This window comes from Halyomorpha halys, unplaced genomic scaffold (assembly GCF_000696795.3).
Source record: "Halyomorpha halys isolate HHAL.00 unplaced genomic scaffold, Hhal_1.1 Scaffold20.1, whole genome shotgun sequence".
Taxonomy (NCBI): domain Eukaryota; kingdom Metazoa; phylum Arthropoda; class Insecta; order Hemiptera; family Pentatomidae; genus Halyomorpha; species Halyomorpha halys.
In genome coordinates this window covers 66,368-87,301 of record NW_027110474.1, presented here as the reverse complement: position 1 = coordinate 87,301, position 20,934 = coordinate 66,368, and the positions used below count along the sequence as shown (strand labels likewise).

At 29.8% G+C, this 20,934-nt stretch overlaps 1 protein-coding gene across 3 annotated transcripts in view; it reads left to right on the top strand.

Annotated features, from left to right (window-relative positions):
- The window catches only part of Eaat2 (Excitatory amino acid transporter 2), a 165,940-nt gene that overhangs the window by 113,959 nt on the left and 31,047 nt on the right, over positions 1-20,934 (top strand). For all 3 annotated transcript variants that reach the window (XM_014421998.2, XM_014421989.2, XM_014421985.2), the window contains one exon: positions 15,980-16,093. In XM_014421998.2, the coding sequence (XP_014277484.1) occupies positions 15,997-16,093 (97 nt within the window). In that variant the 5' untranslated portion in view covers positions 15,980-15,996. The remainder of the gene's footprint in view (positions 1-15,979; positions 16,094-20,934) is intronic.

Genomic DNA, 20,934 nt, shown 5'->3' with positions numbered 1-20,934 from the left:
CCATTGTATTTATATAATGGATTATTTAATTTTACACCTCTCTTTCTTCCATTGACAATTAGTAAAAATTGATTAATTGTGCTTATCTTTATAATTTATATAAATATAATTTATATAATTCGTGAAATAAACGTTTCTCTTATAAATTTAAAAATTAAATGATATGAACTAAAACTAATTCGATTAATTTTTTTTCTCTAAATTTTAGGAATTTAATTGAGAAAAATAATATGATTGCTGTTCTTAAGACTTAAAACTAAGAATGAAACAATTTGATTTACCTTCTTATTCATCATCTCTACGTGAAAGAAGAACATTTTTTAAATTTATGGGCTAGGAAATTTCCTCAATTTTAATATATTAACGATATGTTCTACTTTGGCGTTCATGCTATCTTCAGGAACAAAAGTTTTCATTTGCACATTCCACTATAAACTCTCCGACTTGTGGTTTTGGTTATAATTTTATACTTATAATCTATATCATTGAGTATAATTTTATACTGTTGAATTTAATATGTCTAACTTAAATTATTTAAGTTAATTATTATCAATCTAGAATTTTATTTAATTAAAATCAAAATTAACTTTAAAATAGATAATGTGGGTAGATAAATCTGTCGATAAATTGTATTTTTTATTTTTAGGGTAACAATTTCTCTGGAGATATTTCATTCTGTTCTTTAAATTTTGTATGTTTTGTCTCAAATGTATATTTAATGAAAACCGAAACATAGAACTTATTATTTATAAAGAAAACTGGTGAAATATTAAATAAAAAAAATTCATATAAAAATTAATTGTTTTTTTTTAAATAATGGACTAAAATTTATTAATTCGCTTACATTGTTTTCTAGTTTCACCTGATAAGATTAACTTCATATGGAAATATTAACAGAATAAAACAGATTATCTGTTATTATGGTGTTTTTTTTTTTAATTTGAGTAAATAATATTTTCTCCGTTATTAAGGCTTGAAACAATTTATTTTTCACTCTGATTCATTATTTTTGCATGGAAAACAATTGGGATATTTTTTAACAGTGGATTAAAATGCATTAATTTATTTACATTGTTTTCTAGTTTTACTTAATAACATTATCTATAAGTAATGATTAAACGATTAAAATAGATAATCTGTTATAATACATACAAATCCTAATCGATAAAATTCGTAATTTTAACTATTGCACATAAGTGGCCGAAAGTCAGATTCCTCTGAATGCTGAGAGAAAATTGTTTTTAGAACATAACTTATCTCGCCAGAGTGAAAATCCCTTCTCCAGTCATATCATCTCGATGCTCTATTAAGGAGCTAATTGGTTATTGTATCAACATATTGTAAATACAAAGAAGTTGGCACCCCACCGTCTCTTTGCCAATACTGATCTACGATACTCCCCTCCCTAAGAGAACTGACAAAGCATCATTAAGTGAAGTGATGGATAGCACGTCGATTTATCATCCGATCGTAAAATAACTCACATAAAGTTGTGATAAGCTTAACAAAGGGAAGAAAAAAAAATGTTCCAATTTCAAATAAATAACTTTCTTGTATAAATCAATAGTATGGGTACGCGAATAATAAATGATCTTTATTTAAAAAAAAAATAATTAGAGCCTATCATAATCATACTAGCATCCCTCGTTGCGGTTTCCTCCCCTCTCGTAAGTAAAGTATTTTGAAAATTTGAATTAATATTATTTCGTGATCAATATTTTGGAAATGTGTTACGAAGGAGTTCTCATTAGCTTAATACAGAAAATTCTTAAATTATATCGAAAATTGTATGATATAGTTATGCGAGGGAGTAACGCAAGAGGACAGCTTAAGTCCATTGATGTTTCTAATATACGTGGAGAGAATAATTTGGGAAGCTAAACTAAGTAGTCCCGAACTTGAATGTAAGCAAATGGAATTTAGAATTTGCCGACTACATTCTCATAATTACATAAAGCAGAGGAGTCTCTCAAGAAGCGCTACAAGCATGGGAGAAAAATGAATTACAATCCACCCAACCAAATCCCAGTACATGGTTATCTGAAAGTCGTTTTAGGGAATAAAGAACTGCTATAATTCGATCTATATCAATACCTAGGAATAAAGAACTGCTATAATTCGACCTATACCAATACCTAGGAATAAAGAACTGCAATAATTCGACCTATACCAATACCTAGGAATAAAGAACTGATATAATTCGACCTATACCAATACGTAGGAATAAAGAACTGGTATAATTCGACCTATACCAATACCTAGGAATAAAGAACTGCTATAATTCGACCTATACTAATACCTAGGAATAAAGAACTGCTATAATTTGACCTATACCAATACCTAGGAATAATGAACTGCTATAATTCGACCTATACGAATACCTAGGAATCAAAATTATTAATGATAGCAGGGGCCTGTTTCATAATTGAAGCTGATAATATTTGTCCATAAATACAGGTACACAAACTACAAAATAGGAGCTAATACAATTTATATTCATGATCACTTTCTGTGATTTCATTTTAAAAGTAAAAAGTTATCTGGTAGAATTGTAAAAGTCCGTGAAGTCATACTAAATACAAAATACAAGATCAATAGTATTAGTTTGTACTTTATTATGAAACAGGGCTCAGGTTGGACTCCGCGAAATACTAGTGCATAAAGAAAGCAAAAAATGTGTTTAACCAATTCCGTTATGTAAAAGGGTAGTATAAATCTAAAGCAATCTAGTTATTAATAGAATATATAATTATATTATAAGTATAATAAAAATAAAATCAATAAAATAATTGTATTCATAGGAAGGAAAAAAAATATGTTTGTTAAAATGTGATCGGGTTTAATATTACTCACTTACTTATTGATTTATTTTAACTTTTCGGATTTGTAATATTTTAAGGTCCCACTAAATGTTTTCGTAGGTGCAGAAAATGAAAATATGGCAAAGTGTGACGTTGAACAAAGTGATGTAGCAAATCCCAGTTTAGATAGGGTTTATTAAATGAACCAAATATTGTTAAATTCAAACTAACTTTAATCCACTTTTTCACTTAGCCTATTTTGCAACGGATTAATATAAAACATTTTTTTTTATAAAATAGTATTTTTCAAAATAATAAACAAAACCATTAGTTTTTATTTGTTTGTCTGTTGGATTCAAAATTAAAATAAGATTATTTAAAAAAATTGCCTTATGGTCTTCATGGTTATATTTAAATAAAATTATGTGCTGTTAACACATCATTAAATATTATTTTTATCTTACTTTTTTAAGTTTTAAATTTAAAAAATGATATTTTTCCCAAATTTGATCATTATTATTTATTTCATATTATATTATATTGTATTTTTATTATATCCGTATATTACTTTCACAATATTCAACATTCATCAATCATGGAAGGCTTCTTGTTGATTTATTATCTGCTAAATAGTGCAAAGGCTCAGTTTAAACGTTAAACCTTTAAGTTATTTTTTAAAAATTAATATTAAATTCTTCTTCACGACGGCTTTCATATTTAGATTTACACTAATATCAATTCTTTAAAAATATTTAAACAAGAATGGAACACCCTATTGAGTCTCGTGTGAGGGAATGAACTTTCCTGACATTATTTATATTCCGATACAAAAACTATTATTGGAAGAGAGAAGTTAAACTTTCAGGTTTTACCTTGACCTTCAATAATCCGGTGGCACAAACTCGATAATCTATTGATTATTCATTTCAAACCATTCACATTTGTTTCGATGTCGTAAATTGATTGGGATTTTATCATAACTATCTACTCCTCATTAGAGGGTTCGTGTTTGTGAATATTTGTACTGTAAAACCTCTCTTAGTGTACATCTTCCAACGGGCCATTTTCAATTTTCCCGGCCCGAGGTGTAGTAATTTCAACCCCTCCTGAGCGGACTCCACTCTGATGGAGTCGGGCAGTAAAAGTTTCTTTTAATGTCTTTATTACATTTTTCTACTTAATTTCCGGGACTATTATCCCGTACCATCTAAAATGATTCACCTTATTTTATTGTTCCGTAATTACTGTGATTAGTCCTTTTGATTTTTATTCAAAGTTAAATACTTCGTCTTCAATTAAAAAATTTCATAATGTGCACTATTCATTGCAAAACTGTTTACTTCAACTAACAATAACTTAATGAAGACTTTTCTTAACTTATCATAACGAAGAAAATTGTTGTTTAAACGAATTTTATTTTAGCGCGCGCCTCTAATGCGGGGTATTAGTGGACATAAAGTCGCAATTACAGAAATATAGTAATCAAGGCCATTCATGATACAGAAGTACGTAAAAAATGTGAGGGAACATTCTCGGCAGAGCTTTATATTCAGTTTGATCTTCCAATCTTAACAGCTGAGATGAGCCCCTTGACGAATTTCTTCATAAAATCCATTTCCTCGTCAATAAAAGATAATTTTTATTGTTTAGTTCTTCTCGTAGCATTTCACTAGATTTAGACTTCAGCTGCCTGGTCAACAGAAGCCAGAAGCTAAATTTAGGTGTTATTGAAAATGTAATAAAATCTTCTGCATTGAAAGGCATTATACCGGAGCGGAAAATATACCTGTATATTAAGACAACCACACAAAAGCATGGATGAAAAGAAAATTAAATGAAAATTTTTTCAATATTAGTTCGAAACGTAGGTTTTTCTCTTCGGTTCATTTATATCTCAGCTCGAAAAAATTTCCATTAAAGGCTAGGTCGCTCATTTATAATACTGCGTATTGATGATGGATACGACATTTTTTTTTGGAAAAATTTTACTGTCTCTAACTGTACATAGTTATGCACTATATGTATTTATTTATTATTGGAACAATGAAGATAATAGCCAAATCTGGAGAATGATTTAAACAGGCCACTGACGCATTTTCTGAATTAGTGAGGACTTCTCCAGTTGGAGGAAAAGTTGAAGTCGATTAAATCATTTTTAATAGGAAATATTCAATTCAGGTACTCCCCGGAGTAAAAGTTGGGGGATATTACCCAAATTAAATGTAATATGCTGGTATTACTAGTGATTGTAATAAATGGAGTGGACTGTATTCAATGGATTTTAAAATAAATAAGGAATTGGCGATATAGGGAAATGAGTCTATATTTTTGAAATGATTTAAATGATAAATAATTACATGTGGATAAGGCAAAGGGTTTACAATGTTATTTAGTTATGTTAGTATTCAATTTTGATTATTGATTACATAGAATAATGGAAAGTATTACAATTTACTTGATTGGCTTGTGAGATATTGAGATCTTTGGAGCTTGAAGATGTGCTTATTCCTCTCATCTTTCCTCCGTTCCTTCGCATAAATGGGGTGGAGTTTATTCACTCATAGTGAATTGTTGATCTCAGCCAAAAATGATGCGGCTTTTCAGATGCTGTTCATTCTTCCCTTGTAAGATGGCTACCGAAGCCAACTACTTCTTATATCTGCCCCTAGATGGCAATTTTAATTTATATTCAAATGTGAGGGGAGCACCTTCCTCAAACAGGATCAGTAAATGATGAGCAAAGTAAGAATCTCAGAAATAGTTGATGATGATTCATGAAGTGACACTCGAACGAGTAAGTGGTCTCTTTCATTATTCGGAGTAAGGTGACGAAGCCTAAACTTGTTTTTTACAAACTCCAATCGCAGATTAAATGAAGTGCTATCTAAAAAAATCTTCTTATCCTGCCCTCAGATGAAAAATTAAAACACAAAAGCGAATGAATGAATAAAGCACTATTGTTTTATTATTTTTTTAACCTAATGGCAGAGCAGAAGACCAAATTCTTCCCACCCAGAAGAACAATGTACTAGTGAATGGGTGGAGCACTTTATACTCCTTAAGACCTAAGTGTGTCCAATATAGAGCACATACAGTATTGCCACAATATCTGGTCTGAAACGAGCCAGGATTAATTTCAACTCAAAGTAGGGGAGTAAGTAAGAGTTTTGCGATACACGCACTGTACCAGATTTTTATTTTTACCTAACAAAACGTAGTTAATAAATTATATAGTATAATAAAAAAAAAGTTAATTGGCTTTCAACATGTTTTTCCACTTAAAAATGGAAACAACTAGAACGCTACATAATAAGGAATCCTTGAGTGTGGGACTAAGTTAAAACTAAGTTGAAAGTTAGTTAACGAATCACTTAAAAGATAATCAGCACAACAGACAAGTAATTGGAGAGGTAGGTCAAGACGGAGGGGGGCGTCTAGACGAAGGAGGGTATAGACGGAGATAAGTGGAAGGAGGTATGGAGACGACGAATCATGGCACCAGTGTCAAATCTTCCACTTCGATAAGCTACATTATTTTTTTTATCCTGTAAACTAATTATTTATAATATTAATAACATTTTTATTTCTCTGCCTATTTTTATTCATTGATACATTAATATTACTTAAAGAAATAAATGCCATTTCAACTCCTATACATTTTGCTTAAAAAAAAAAAAAAAAAAAAAAAAAACTCAGTTCTTCATTCCTTCCTAAAAAGCAAATAGAATAAAGAATCTACGATGACGTTGGTCCTCGATAACGAGATTGTGAGAGCTTTGTAATAGGATAATAGCGGTCAAGTTCCTTTTCTTTTCCATGAGTAATCAATTCTAGCGGGTGCTTGTAGTCTAAGAGCTAACAATAAAAACAGTCAAGGCCTTTGAATAAATTTACAATACAATATAATACATTGTTCCTATAAATTAAACTGAATTATTATTTTTTTTAGTAAACTTACACAAGATGATAAAACAAGATTTGTGAAGTAAAAATGGTTATAGTAAAAATATGTTCTACATTGAATATCTAAATTTTAACTTAAATGAGATAATCATTGTTGACTATATTATCAGTGTTTTATTACGTTTCGGCCTAACAAGCCATCCTTAGGATACCTAATTTAAATGGATATTTATTCTACTAAAATACATGGCACAAAATAAAAGTGAAGGTATAGCTTATTTTTTTATATATATTGAACTATCTCTACACACATAATTCCATTTTAATGCATGAATCTCTCTTAAAATTAAAAAATACATTTTCTATAAAATAATTATATTCTAAATTGAAACAATAAATTAATTTCGTCAATTCATGACATAGAACCTATTAAGGTTATGATTAGCAAAATTAATTCACTTATTATTATTCACACATAACTTAACACTAATCCAATTCATGAAAATTATTAATGGCATTATAGAAATAATTGATAATTCCTAAATATTAAAATAAAAACCTAAGCATGGCAAAAAATCCTGTTTTTAGAATTCCATAAAATTCACTTGTGTTCAAGTGTAGAATTATGGTATACCATTGCTAACAAATAGTTATAACAAGCCATGAATGGGTCTGGGCTGCTTCCAAAAGCCTCCGCAAGTTGGTCCGGTTCTGTGATTCATCAGTCCAATTCCAAACTTGTGGGAGGCATTTTTAGTCAGCAAATACTCCGTCCAGCCATCTTGCCTTACGTTTTGCATTCTCGTCCTATGTAGTTCTTCTGTTATGAGTATCTTGGAGTCATCCATCAGAGAGCCATGACCTGCCCAACGTAGCCGTCCGCTTTTAGTAAACATGACCACATCTGTCTCACCTAAGAGCTCTTCGTTCTTTCGGCGGCAGACAGTCCAGTTTTTTATTAATCCATCACTCAAATATTTGAAATTTCTTCTGATTTTCTTTGGTAGTAGTCCAAGCTTCTGAAACATACTTCAACACTGGGAGTATAATCGTTTTAAAAAGACTTATTTTAGTTTTGCTGATGAGAGATTTCCTTTGTAGATTTTTTTTATAGACCGAAGAAACATCGATTAATCCCTAAGAAATATAAGTCGTTATTCATATAACGCATTATAAGCTTTACCTGATGAAACCCAATTTGTCCAAACAGATAATGGAAGGAGGTTGTTATCAGGCAATTATCAGCAACTACCAAGTCCAATAAACTTGATGGAATTGCGCTTTCCAATCATCAAATATTCACGAAGGGCAGCCCTCATCCAGCCACGTGATTACCAATGGCCCTAAAAGGTTCGGACAAAGAGATTGTTAGGACGTTAATAATATATCTTCTTTTCTTCCATATCGATTCTTTGAAGGATCGAACCGTGTCATTTATTCACAGGTCAGTGACTAGTGGCATCAAATATTTCATGGAGGTTATATCAGTCCCGACCGGGCTCAATATAGATCGCTTCATTAGTCGGGAACCTTATTATTTTATTTGTAAAAAAATAAAATAATAAATAACTTTTTTAATTTGTGCATTAACGGTAATCCGTACAAGGAAAAAGTAAACATGCTTACTTTTATTTAATGTATGCATTAACAGCCTTCTACGGAAGGATGGCTTGGAGGTCATTAGTTAATATGAACAAACCACTTAAAGCTAAATATGAGTACACGCGCATATTTACTTGAACTCATAACGATGTATATTCCTGATTTTTTTTTCTCTTTAATATTAAACAGTATTTATGACTATTCCAGCTAAAAATAAAAATAAAAAAATATTCAGCTTGTTGAATTTGCCCTTTTTACAGAATACCGACAATATATTGTATGAATGATACTATACATTATGATGCATATGATACATAAGATGATATTATGCATTCTAAAGAAAATTTTAGTATCTTTTTCCTTTAGAGAAAAAAAAAATCGGTTAAGAAAATGAAAACTTCTCTTAGGCAATAAAATCGAAAAAAGGAACATATGACAACTTTAAGTATTTAAAATAATTCAACCAAAAATAATAATGTTTGAAAAAGGTAACATAACATTATGGGGAAAAAATACAAAATTTTATATAAAAACTTATAATTTTTTTTTGTAGGATTACTGAAAAAAAATCCTTCCGCAAAATAATTTTTATTTTTTTATTGCTATTTACAACAGTACATTATAATACATTTAGTAATTTGATCTCAATTAAATTGAAGTGTTACAGGCGTGTAGAGAAATTACCTATTGGTAGCAGCAGGTCAAAACAAAAAACAAAAAAAAATGGTTCTGTCTTAGGCACCTTTGAAAAATATCTACCCATGAATGACGGAAAAAACAGACCATACAATTTAAAACTTAATTGTTTATGGTTAATAACTCTTGATAGTTAAAAATTAGAAATTGATACTAATAATTGTCCGATAAATGGGTGAGATTTAATAATAAAAATAATATGTTTAGGAATCGTCAAACTTTGAATATCGTTTTTTCTAAAATTTATGTTTTTTGGATACCTGTTTTTCTTCCGTGAAAATCATACAAAATATATTAATATCGTCAAGGAAAATACAGTGTGATAAAAATATGATCATTGTTAAAAGAAATAAAGTAAATTATATAATTTAACATACACCAATCAACCACTTATAAATTATATAATAAAATAAGTCTAATGATAAAAAACATGTTTACAAAAGTATTTCTGAAAATTATTTATTACTGTATTAATGATAGATTATTAGTTTCAAAATAGATTGAATACGTCTCAAAAGTACTCTTTTGCAACTAAACACCCTCTATGGATATTTTGGAAGACCGCCAATCGACTTAAGACCTTGCAGCTTTTTTTAAGGCAAACACTTTTCTTCTTTCTTTTTTTTTTTCTGTTTACCCTTGGCAGTAAGTCATGGAAACTGTGTCCATCTATTTTAAGAATTGATAACTGAAATCTACTCGACGCCTAACTACGTTCTTTTAAACAGCTACTTTAAAAGGTATATTGGAGGAAAAATATTTCAGACTGCTGGCGATAAGATAGGACACCGGTATTTCTCGTGATTAGAATGTTCCAAGAAAAATATGATATTTAAATATTCTCATATATATATTTTTTATGATCCCTTTTCTGATGGTAAGATGGCTATCAGGTTTAACGTAGGAACATGAGCATCCATATATATATAATATATAAATACAAGTGAAAAACTCCTTGAAATGTAGGCCACTACAGAAGAAGGAAACAGTGCAGCACCAGAATATATATTCATGCTAAAAATCATAAATGAAATTCAGAAATACCCCTATTTCTGAATTTCATTTATGATTTTTGACATTTATGAAAAAAAAAACAAAAAAAAAACGGGGTGGGGAGGGGGTTCTCTACAGGAGACTATTCAACCATGATGCGAGGTCAAGTTTTTATTTCGTGAGACCACTACAGAAATGAAAGTTCACTCCCCAGGCCGAATTCGAACTGGTGCCGCTGCAGTTACTAGCCAGTTAAAGCGCCAACTTTAAATTGCTCGTTCACAAATGGCCCTAACATCTTCTATTGAAAAATAATAGAATAAATCCACCAGATTCAAGAAATATTGAAAAAATCCTGTGAATATAAATTTATAGCATAAAATTGCATAATAAAACAAGTAATTATCAAAAAAATTAAACAAATAATAGTAATGATAGAATTATGTATGTGGAGCGCAAATAAAAATAAATAGGTAAATTCAATTACTACAGCATTTAATACCTACATGCCATATTTACATAGTTCCTAGAGAACTCTAAACCAATTCCCGGGATGGTGCTAAAGGATTAGTATGAAGAATAAGGTTCGGAAAAAGTTTCAGAATTCGCGTTTAATAAAATCCAGAACATGTAGGATGTTGAGATCATGGTGTAGGATCTAGTTCGTAACATAATATGGAGCATCGACTATTGTTCAAAGGACTTCAGACAGGAAGGACTGGAATCGTTTGATGTCCGAAAATTAAACTGTCCCCCACAGTTCTAGTCTTTAGGCCCAAATAGACTTCAGCATGGTCTTGTAGATCAGAAGTTCGCAGTAAATTGTAAGATGAGATATCTCGCTCAGCGGTTACCGAACACTCTTCTTTGACCAAAAAAAAAGTGCGATGCAATTATCAAATATAGGAAAAGAATAATAAGTATCGTGTGTTAAATGCTCGAATATTTATTAAAATACAAATATGAAAGTCGTTTGCAGATACCTACGTAAAAAATAAAAATAAAATTTTATAATTGGATTGTACTTTTAAATTATTTCAGTTTCATGATCATTTAAATGTTTTTCGATTTCAATATCATTATAAAAATTGAATATTAATGCGACATTGGTTAGAAACTACGGGTTTTGTGCAAAAAACTCTTATGAATTCCAATGTTATTCAATGTGATGTGTTCAATGGAACATTTTTTTTTTCAATGTTGATATTTTCAGGTATAAAAATATAAATCTTAACCTTTTCATTATTAAAATAATTGTTTCCTGTAAATAAAATGTTATTCTGATTTGTTGTAGTTAATTAGATTATTGTTTTCAGTTTATTTTGGTTTTACCTTCCAAGAAGACCTTTCACTTCATACGACTCAATGAAACTTCCACCAAACTTGCTCTAGTATGTAAACTTTTATAGAAAAATAGTCTCATCAAAAAGCTCATTTTTTATGTCTATCAAAAATGTGCAAAATCGAATTTTTCTGATATTAAATTGGAAGTGGTCGAAGAATTAAAAAAATATTTCAAGAAACAAACCTACTTTTTCTAAAAGAAAAACTACAATTTCTACACTAATTTTCGTTGGTATCGACTTAGCCGAAATATGTTTTTGTTGATATGTTTAAAACAAAAACCACTAAAAACTCACTTTTTCTTTATGCAGATATAACATCTGTAAGATTATGTCTACACAAATATTGTTTGATGGTAGAACCAATCACGGTGAATTAGTTTGGTATTTGAGTGTAAGAAACCACAACCATCGACATGATTAGAAACATTTTGTTTTCTAGGTTTTTTTCATCCTTCCCACAAATGTGCGACGTCCTGGTATTCACTTACCCTATATCGGTCTATGCTGCCGGACAAAACGAATTCTTGACAAAACCATATGCACTGAAAATTCTTGCAAATATAAAATACTGACTAATTTTACTTTTTGGTTTATAGTAGTTATTGATTTCAACTTAACATTAAAAAAAAAAAATCTTCATGAAATTTAAATAAAATAATATGACATCTGTTATTTATTTTATAGTACAAATATATCGATATATACTCAAAATAGATTTTATAGAAATGGGTTGTACTAGGGAACCATAGGCATGTTTCAAACAGGTGTTCTTCGCCGAGTTTTTTAAATAGAATATGAAATATATAAAAATTATTCGATATGGCCTGGCTAATTGGAACTATGTTTAGAAATGTAAGAATTGGCAAACTTACTTACATATTTTGAACCTTTGCCAACATTCCATAAACTCATATGAGTAACTGTTGTCAGTCACGTTATTGGGTGATGAATGTGTCGATATGATACATCTTTATTATATTATGCCAGATTATTAATACTTAATGACAATTTTTTATTTCATTTGTATTCTTAATTTATAAGAGAGAAAGCATTTCAAGCAGTATAAGAAATTAAGTGACTGATACTAGCTATTTAATGAATCAAGATTGCACACAAATTATGTTTAATCATATAAATTATTCATTAGAGAGATTCTAAAATATAATTAAACTTGAGTATAATCTAGCAGAAGAACCTGCTGAGGTCATCAGTCATAAGAACGATCTTAAATAATTTTAACGAAACCATTAAACGTTTATTTGGTCGCAAAAGAAGCTTGGATTTGTCTCCATAAATTCAGCAGTGAAGGAGAGAAACTAGGCTGCCAAATATTTGCACTTTTATTTCGAAAAAGTTGTTTTTTTTCTTTTTTTTACGAAAAGGATATTTTACTTTATCTTTTATTAATTAATTTCCACCTTTCCCTGCTTTGTAAGCAATACAGCATTGAGCAGTAGTTTAATGTTACGCATGTATCCGTAGCATCGACGTACTGGTAATAAAACAATTTATGAGTTTACAATTTCCACTTGAAGGTTCAGTCTTCTGAGACTCTTCCGTCCGCAGGCATTCCAGGAGCTGGTCTTCTTCAAATTTTTTTTCCTTTTAATTTTACTTACCGGTACTTTACGGGGACTAATATAATCATAGTTATTACTGCTAATAAAACAATTTATAAGTTTTACCATAAGTTTACAATTTCTTCTTCTTCGAAAATACCTCCAACGTTTTTTTTTTTTGTATCAAACTCGGTAAATAAAAATATAGTTTAGCTTTATTTGGTATCAGCAAGATGTTATCCCCATTTAAAAAAGTTCTTTAGATATAAGTTTAATGGTTCTTTTGATAAAAATTCTTTTCAAAAAATTTTTTCTGTTTTTCTTTTTGACATCTCCAAAAGTTCCCAATGAGATCACCCTTCTGAACCTCGTTTGATATTTGTGGACATCCCTGGTATTCCAGGCAGATGTGGACACAGCCTTTCATTTTCTCAGGTAGGTATTTTTCAAAGGTGATTAAGAAGGGACTATTTTATTGTGTGTTAGACCTAATAAGAACTATAGAGTTTTCCTTCATCTTTTATCTATCAATAATGTAAAATTGAAAAAAAGAAAGAAACACCTTTTTTTCTCGTAGTCTATATAACACTCATAAATATAACACGTTATAAATACATTGAAACTTATTGTTTCTACCTCCTCAGTTCAATACAAAATGTTTATGGAGAAACAGTAAATTTAATATATGTTAATGTTCCTAAAAAAAAAAAGAAAAAAAAGGAAGGTATAAAATGGGAGGAAAACCAAAAAAGCTATTTTTTTTTTGTTAATATTTCCACCAAAAATAAAAGGTAGAAAAAACTTTATAAAAGTGTTAATTTTAAAATAGCTATTTAAAAAAAATATTTTAAAATGTATTTTGTTTCTACCTTAGTTCAATACAAAATGTTTGTGGAGAAGAATAGTAAATTTTTTACATGCTTATGTTAAAAAAAACTGTAAGGTATAAAATGGGAGGAAAACAAAAAAAGGTTGTTTTTTTATTTTATTTTTTTATAAGGTAGAAAACTAGAAATTCTAACAAGAACCCCCCCCCCCTCCAAAAAAAAACAACCCAAAAAACGCATATAAGCAAAATTTTAGAACTCCAAAAATTTCCATCGAGAAATTCTTTCTGGTCTCTAGTTGACTGGACTATAACTGTTTTTGGACAAAATATTTTACCTCATAATAATCTGAAAGCTGTTAATTAAAAAATAAATTTAACAGTTTGGAATAGAACACCTGAACTATGTTTTCACATAACTTCGGATAATGAATTTTCAAATATAAATTACCTCCAGACCTTCAGTCATCAAAAATCAACTTTCAGTCAATTAGCCTGTCTTTAATGTCTTAATGTTCTGTTATACATTATCATATGAAAGGCTGTATGTTTACATCAACCCTTCCTACTTCATTCTCTACTTTGTATTTTTCCACTTCTTATCTTAAAATCATCTAATGATGTAAAATTTAGTTCACTAGCAACTCACAAAGAGAGAAGTTCAAGGAGACGTTAAAATGTCTTGTTCTCTATATACTATATACTAGGTGAACTGTACTTATCAGTATTATGCTCAAACCATATATTATCTTACTATATATTACACGTTTATTTTTGAGATGCAAGTGGATACAGAAAGGATTTAAATCATTGTTCTCAACCTAAAAAGAGCACTAATTTTCTACATTTAAAATTTTTAATATTTGGAAATTTGATCCTTCACCATAAAATTTATTTATATAATGACAAAAGTTAGAAACTGAACTTGAAATATCCATGCTCTGGAAATTTAGTTTGCACTTTATTTTACTGTTTTATTTTTGTTTTGTTTTTTTCTGATTTAATTGAAAAGAAATGTATTGGTTTACGAAGTTTCAGTAACTTGAAGAGGTAATAAGAATTAAATTAAGTATATATATTTTTTTGTTATTATTACATAGGAATAAGTAAAACTATTATTAATGTTAATTCATATATAATATAATATTTATTAATATTATTACATTGAATCTCACTCTCTTATCACAATTTATTTAGACAGTCACTATTTAGACTGTCGTTCTTGTCAAACAAAAGGAATCAGACAATATATTTTATTTATTTTTGGTTGTAGTTTCCCCATTATTCACCAAAATAAATATAAAAAATGTTGATTTAATGTTGTTAAAAAAAAAAAACTTTTGGTTTATGAGAAAACTATATCACATGAACTATCAGACGGACATGTGTCTATTAGCATCTAAATGAAACCTTGATGAATGTACTTATAATGTAATTGATAACTTTTATCTTCGTAGGAGCAGCGGTTTCCATGTTATTCAATAAAATTGATTCTCAAAATTTTGATTTTTCATTATTTAAAAAAAAATTTAACTAAAGAGCTACATTAGAGCTCACCTTTTAGAAAATTTACTCCATTTTAAATAATGTGCTATGCGGGTTTTTTTAGTGTTGTCTGTAGTTTTATGGATATAGAGTTAATGATACATAATGATCTATAATTGTAGGTTTTTCACGAGTTATTTAAAATAATGAGATTTTCTCGAAAAAATAAACTTCAGGGGCTTGTACCTTAAATACTTCGATATTTATCTTTTATTGATATTTAGTGGTATCCCTTGTACAGCCTAGATAAAAGTTGAACCTTTTTGTAAAAGAAAATAACGCGTAATTTTTACTTATCTTGAATTTTTTTTAACTTCTGGAATAGACACCATTTTTTATTCCACGTATCAAGTTTAGCCCAGTCATCAGTTTTTACTCTAAGCTGTATATATTTTTATAAAGGTATTGGGATGAAATAATATCTTTTTCCTCATCTTTGACTCTTTGACTTTAAGGATTTTGATTTTTGGCTTTGGTCTGTCGGACTGCGAAGTTTAACATATATTTTACAGGCTATTCCTTCAGCTATGAATATAATGTGATTAGACAGGTTTCATATTTATGTGAGGAGATAGAGTGAGATTTAATGTAGACGATGATGAGGTAGGATGAGGCGGTGGGGAGGGGGATCGATACACGGGCCGCGCAGCCCGGAGCCTCCACTCACTCCCTCGCCTCTCATCATGTCCGGGCCGGCTGTGTTCCCAGATTACATCTTCACCAGGATGGAGGATCGTCCTAGGAACTCCTGCCACAGGTGGATACACGACAACCTCTTCCTCCTCTGCACGCTCTTTGGGGTCGTAGCTGGTGTCCTCATCGGTGAGTACTCTCCTTCGTATCTATAGTTCTTCTTCCTCATGAAAAATATCCAATGGTACCTAATCTGTATCTTGTAACACTATATCTTCTTATGATAAGTCGCACTACAATATTCAATCCAGAATAGTCTGAATCGGATATTGTCATATACCATAGGAAGTTATATATGTTTTAATAGATGTAATTAGTTTAACTTATATGTACACACATTTGCACAAAGACACTATAAAATAAGATTCACAAAATCAGGAAAAAAAAAATATATACATATCTGAGAAAGGAGAGAGCTGGATACATATCTTTCCTTACATTTTCAACACTGCGATGGTTGTTTGTCTCCTTCCAACTGAGAGAGAAACATAAAATTTCTCATATATAACATTTCCTAAACTGAAAACAAAACAACAAAAAAACTAATTTCAATGTAAATTGTTTTAGCATATAATGATTATTTAAACACCAAAGGTAATAAATTTAAATAATTAAATTTAATTTACAAAATTACTGTCAAATAATTTGGCAGTTGTATTCATATATAATCAACAATAAGACTAAAAAAATCACTAGTTATCATAAAAATAGTAGTTTTATATAAACTTTTATATATTTTATATTATTATTATATATATGCCTCTTAGTAGTATTAATGACCTATACCCTGACTGCTCGTTATCCAATTAATTTACCAACGGGTGCTTAACTGCCACGTTAACGCCCAATCCCTACTCGCGTATTACAACGGTATCCTTCAAGAACCTTTTTAACTGCGGTTTAAGAGACACAACCTCCATCTCACTAAATCTTACTACATAATGATCTACCATATGTATTCATACCCTTTCAATTTTTAATAGGCGAAATATGAACAAAAAGGAAATACGAAAGAAGCAAGACATTCCTCAAAAATGTTTTGTTTAAGAGTTTATACTATTCGGTTGAGCTTGAGATGTATGGTTTTCCATGTTTGTCATTATATTGTAAAGATGTACATTTATATGCTTCTTTATTTTAAAAAAAAAAGTAATTAGTAAGATGTACTGAGAATAAGCTTACTTCTATAATTATTTTTATTTCGAAAATCAATCATAAGTCACAACGGGATTATCTTCCCACGTTTCTTTTATATATATATATATATACATATAAGAAGTAGCATAGCAGGTTAAATATGAATAAAATAATAAGTTGAGCCGCATTGTACTCGCGCGAGTTAAAGTGCCAACTTGGACTGGACCATGACTGCAGTGGTGTCAATTCAAATCCAGCCTGGGATCGACTTTCAACTCTGTGGCGGTCCCACAAATGAAACCTTGACGCTGGTTGAAATAGGGTGGTAACCTGAAGACAATCCCCTCCTCCCCCCGTATGACAGAAAAGACTATGAAGGATTATAAAGAAAAAAAAGTAATTATTAATGCTTTTTATACTCCAATGGGATCTCTCCCTTATAGCCTACAGCAAAACTCTAATGGTAAACATTTTTTCTGAATTGTTAAAATTTAGCACTAAAAAACTTGTTAAAATAACAAGAGCCCACTTTGTCTCCATTGTCACAAGAACTCTGATAAGGACAAGGTGATATCTGATACATATCTCCATGCTTATAATTGTTCCATTTATTTAAGAGAAGTATCAGTTTTTACAATTAAAAATCTATTAGTTCTGTTTTTATTTCTCTGATATAGTTCATTAATCTAAAATAGCTATTTTGTAATAATTATATCTTCTATTATTTATATCTCCAATTTATTAATAATATTTGTATTTTGTGTACTTAAATTGTTCCTATCTGTTTTTGAATTAACCACCTGTTCTATGTTTTTTGTTTTATGAATGAATTCTATTATTTTTGTATTTCTCGAAATAATATTGAAAATCTTTTAGTAAACCTAAATTATAAAATAAAAAATGGTTGACAATGACCTTAGATTCAATAATTAAAATGTTCCAATAGAAGTTAAAACATTTTATAATAAAAAATAAAAAGATAAAACAATAAAAGTATTTTAATAGACATAACAACGCTTAATAGAAGATAATCGACAGTCTATCATTGACTCATCAACATCACTCTAAAACTTCTAAACACATACTGAAGAAAACAGAATGTAATTTAAAAAGAGTTGAGAATTTTTAAATTCAAACAAATGTTCAGTAAAAACTCAAAATTATATTTCCTTGTTTACTACTTTAAATATTTAACTAAAATAATTTATTTTGTTTATTCAGTTTGAACTCGATTGATAAAACTAAATTCCATAACTCTAATACTAGACACTCGAAATGTATAAAAAAAAAGGGAGTTATTTCACCTCAATTTTTTATTACTTTAATGAAAACTATGTATAATTACTGGTCAAAATTAATGAGCCTGCCAAGTATAGGTAGGGGAAATAAAACATGGTGGCTGTTTCAAAACACTACAAACAATTAATTTCTAATTTGAAGCTCTGTATCTTTAAAACTATCAACAATACTAGAATACCTAAGAAAGCATAATTTATAGTAGAGTAAATTTGCTAAAAGATGAGCCCTAATAGATCTATTTATATTCAATAGTTCTCGAAATATAACTTTGTAAAAAGCAACATTTCATAAAAACATGTACTGAAAGATCAGTAGTCTATATCTATATCTCAAAAACCATTCGATATAAGATATCTATTAGCCCTCAAATTAAAGATAGTTTAATGGGCTATAAAGTAGTTTATGACGTTTGTCTTCGTAGAAGTCGTAGTTTTCATGATATTTGCTAAAAGTAATTGATTTATAGTTTTCGGACAATAAGTTTGATTTATGAAAAAATATATCTCAGGAACAATTCGACGAACATATGTCTGTCAGCACTCAAATTATTGGTAGTTTTAATTATAGATTATTATATATCTTTATATCTGATTATACCATGTATGTGTACTGTCCGTATGTATATATAATGTATGTATTATATATGTCCGATTACGGATTGATAAGTATGCTGTGTGAGATAGCAACCTGATGTATTTAGGCAGCATAGATAAATAAACCATTTCTCTCTCTACAGAGCTTCGTACGGAAAATTATATTTTTTTAACGTTTTGAAACAGCCGCCATTTTTTGTTCTCACTAACTATACTTGGGAGACTCGTCAATTTTGACTAGTTTTTATTACAGTAATAAAAAATTGGGGTAAAAAATAATTGTCTTTTTGTCTTCCCGGCTTTTGTACTGGAATGTCTAGAGACCTAGTTATTCGAAATTTTCATAAACTTCATTTCTCTGTAAGATGCATACGTTTGTTTACATTGGCCTGACCTTGGTTTTTTTAAACATTCATATCCTCTGACATAACAATAATTTTTATAAGTTCAAAATAAACCGTTATTAGTCGTGGAATACTTTAGTTATTTTATCTTCAGATTATGACTAAAATAAATTTTTGTTTAATAAATAATAGATTAATTCTATGTTTGGTCACTCTGTATTGTACATTGGTCTATGACTTTACCTCAGGCAATATTTATATAAATGGGTCTTATAATTATAATTGATTAACAAATAACACAAAATAAATAAAATACTGTTTTTAATGATATCAGAATATGTTAAAAAAAATGAATACAACCTCCCTGCTCAAATTAATTTACATTATCTTAGTAGTCTGTTCATTGAGAATTAATGTATCTCAAATCCTAAAAAGGATTACACAGGACACAGTGATTGATTATTTACTTGTACTTTGGCCAGTCCATGGTAAAATGACATTGTATTTTTCTTAGTGTCAGAATTTGAGCTTAGTTTTAATTTATGTTACTTAGAGCTTGCATTCATTATAAGATAAATAGATTTTAAAAAAATTAAATTTACTGCTACAACCCTTGTGGGGTCCGGGAAGCAGTGTTAACTTAAGGAAGTACTGTTACTAGATCAGAGCTTTCACCAGGTAGTTGATTTGGTCAGAATCACGCCTGACCTCCCGGTTTTTACCCAATCAATTCCCGGTTTGTACCTACTTCATGAGGCTGGGTGTGCATACAGTGAAACAGAACATAATTATCTTAGGTTTATTTTTTTCATTTCTGTTTTATGATGCCTGAGTTTTGAGCGGCAGTCACTTGTTAGTTCTTTACTGGGATTTATCAGATTTTTTTTTTTCCAAACTTTCATTTACGCCCTTTAGAAAATATTTATATCATTTAGCACTTTAGGACACTCTCAATTGAATAGGTGAAGAAGGTTCGAAATCTTCACTTGAAATACCTGAGGGATGACCCTGTCACTGAATGAATTCAACTGTATAGAGGATATTTTCTGTGGCAACAAGTACCTTGCAACTATGTCCATTTACAAAGGAATAAATATACTTCTGGATAATCCGAGGTAAACAATGTGTGGAACCAAACCCTCAAGCAGCAACAGAAGAGGAAACTGACATATAAGGTCGCTTGAGACGGTGTGGATGCTAGCCCGACCAATGCCCCTGGGTCTTTTCCTCGAGGAGGAAACTTTGAAGTATGATGTAAAGAAGCGCAGGGACTAGAGACGCTACCTGAGGGACTTGGGCAGAGGATCGGTAAACACCATAATCAATGGTGAATGAAGGATGCCCAGTAGTTTTCTTTTATTATTTTGATACCTTCATTGACAGCCACCCGGACTATCTTCCTACAATGTACTTTATACTACCAACTATCTTCTTCCAATATGAATAAACAAACTCGGTTGTCCTTTATACTGCAATCAGACAGCCCTAAAGAAGCCCTGAAAAGTGGGGCAGAACGTTTGTTAATAATAAATAGTTTTATTTTACTATTTTGATAGCTTTATTGACCCGGACTATCTTCCTACAATGTACTTTATAC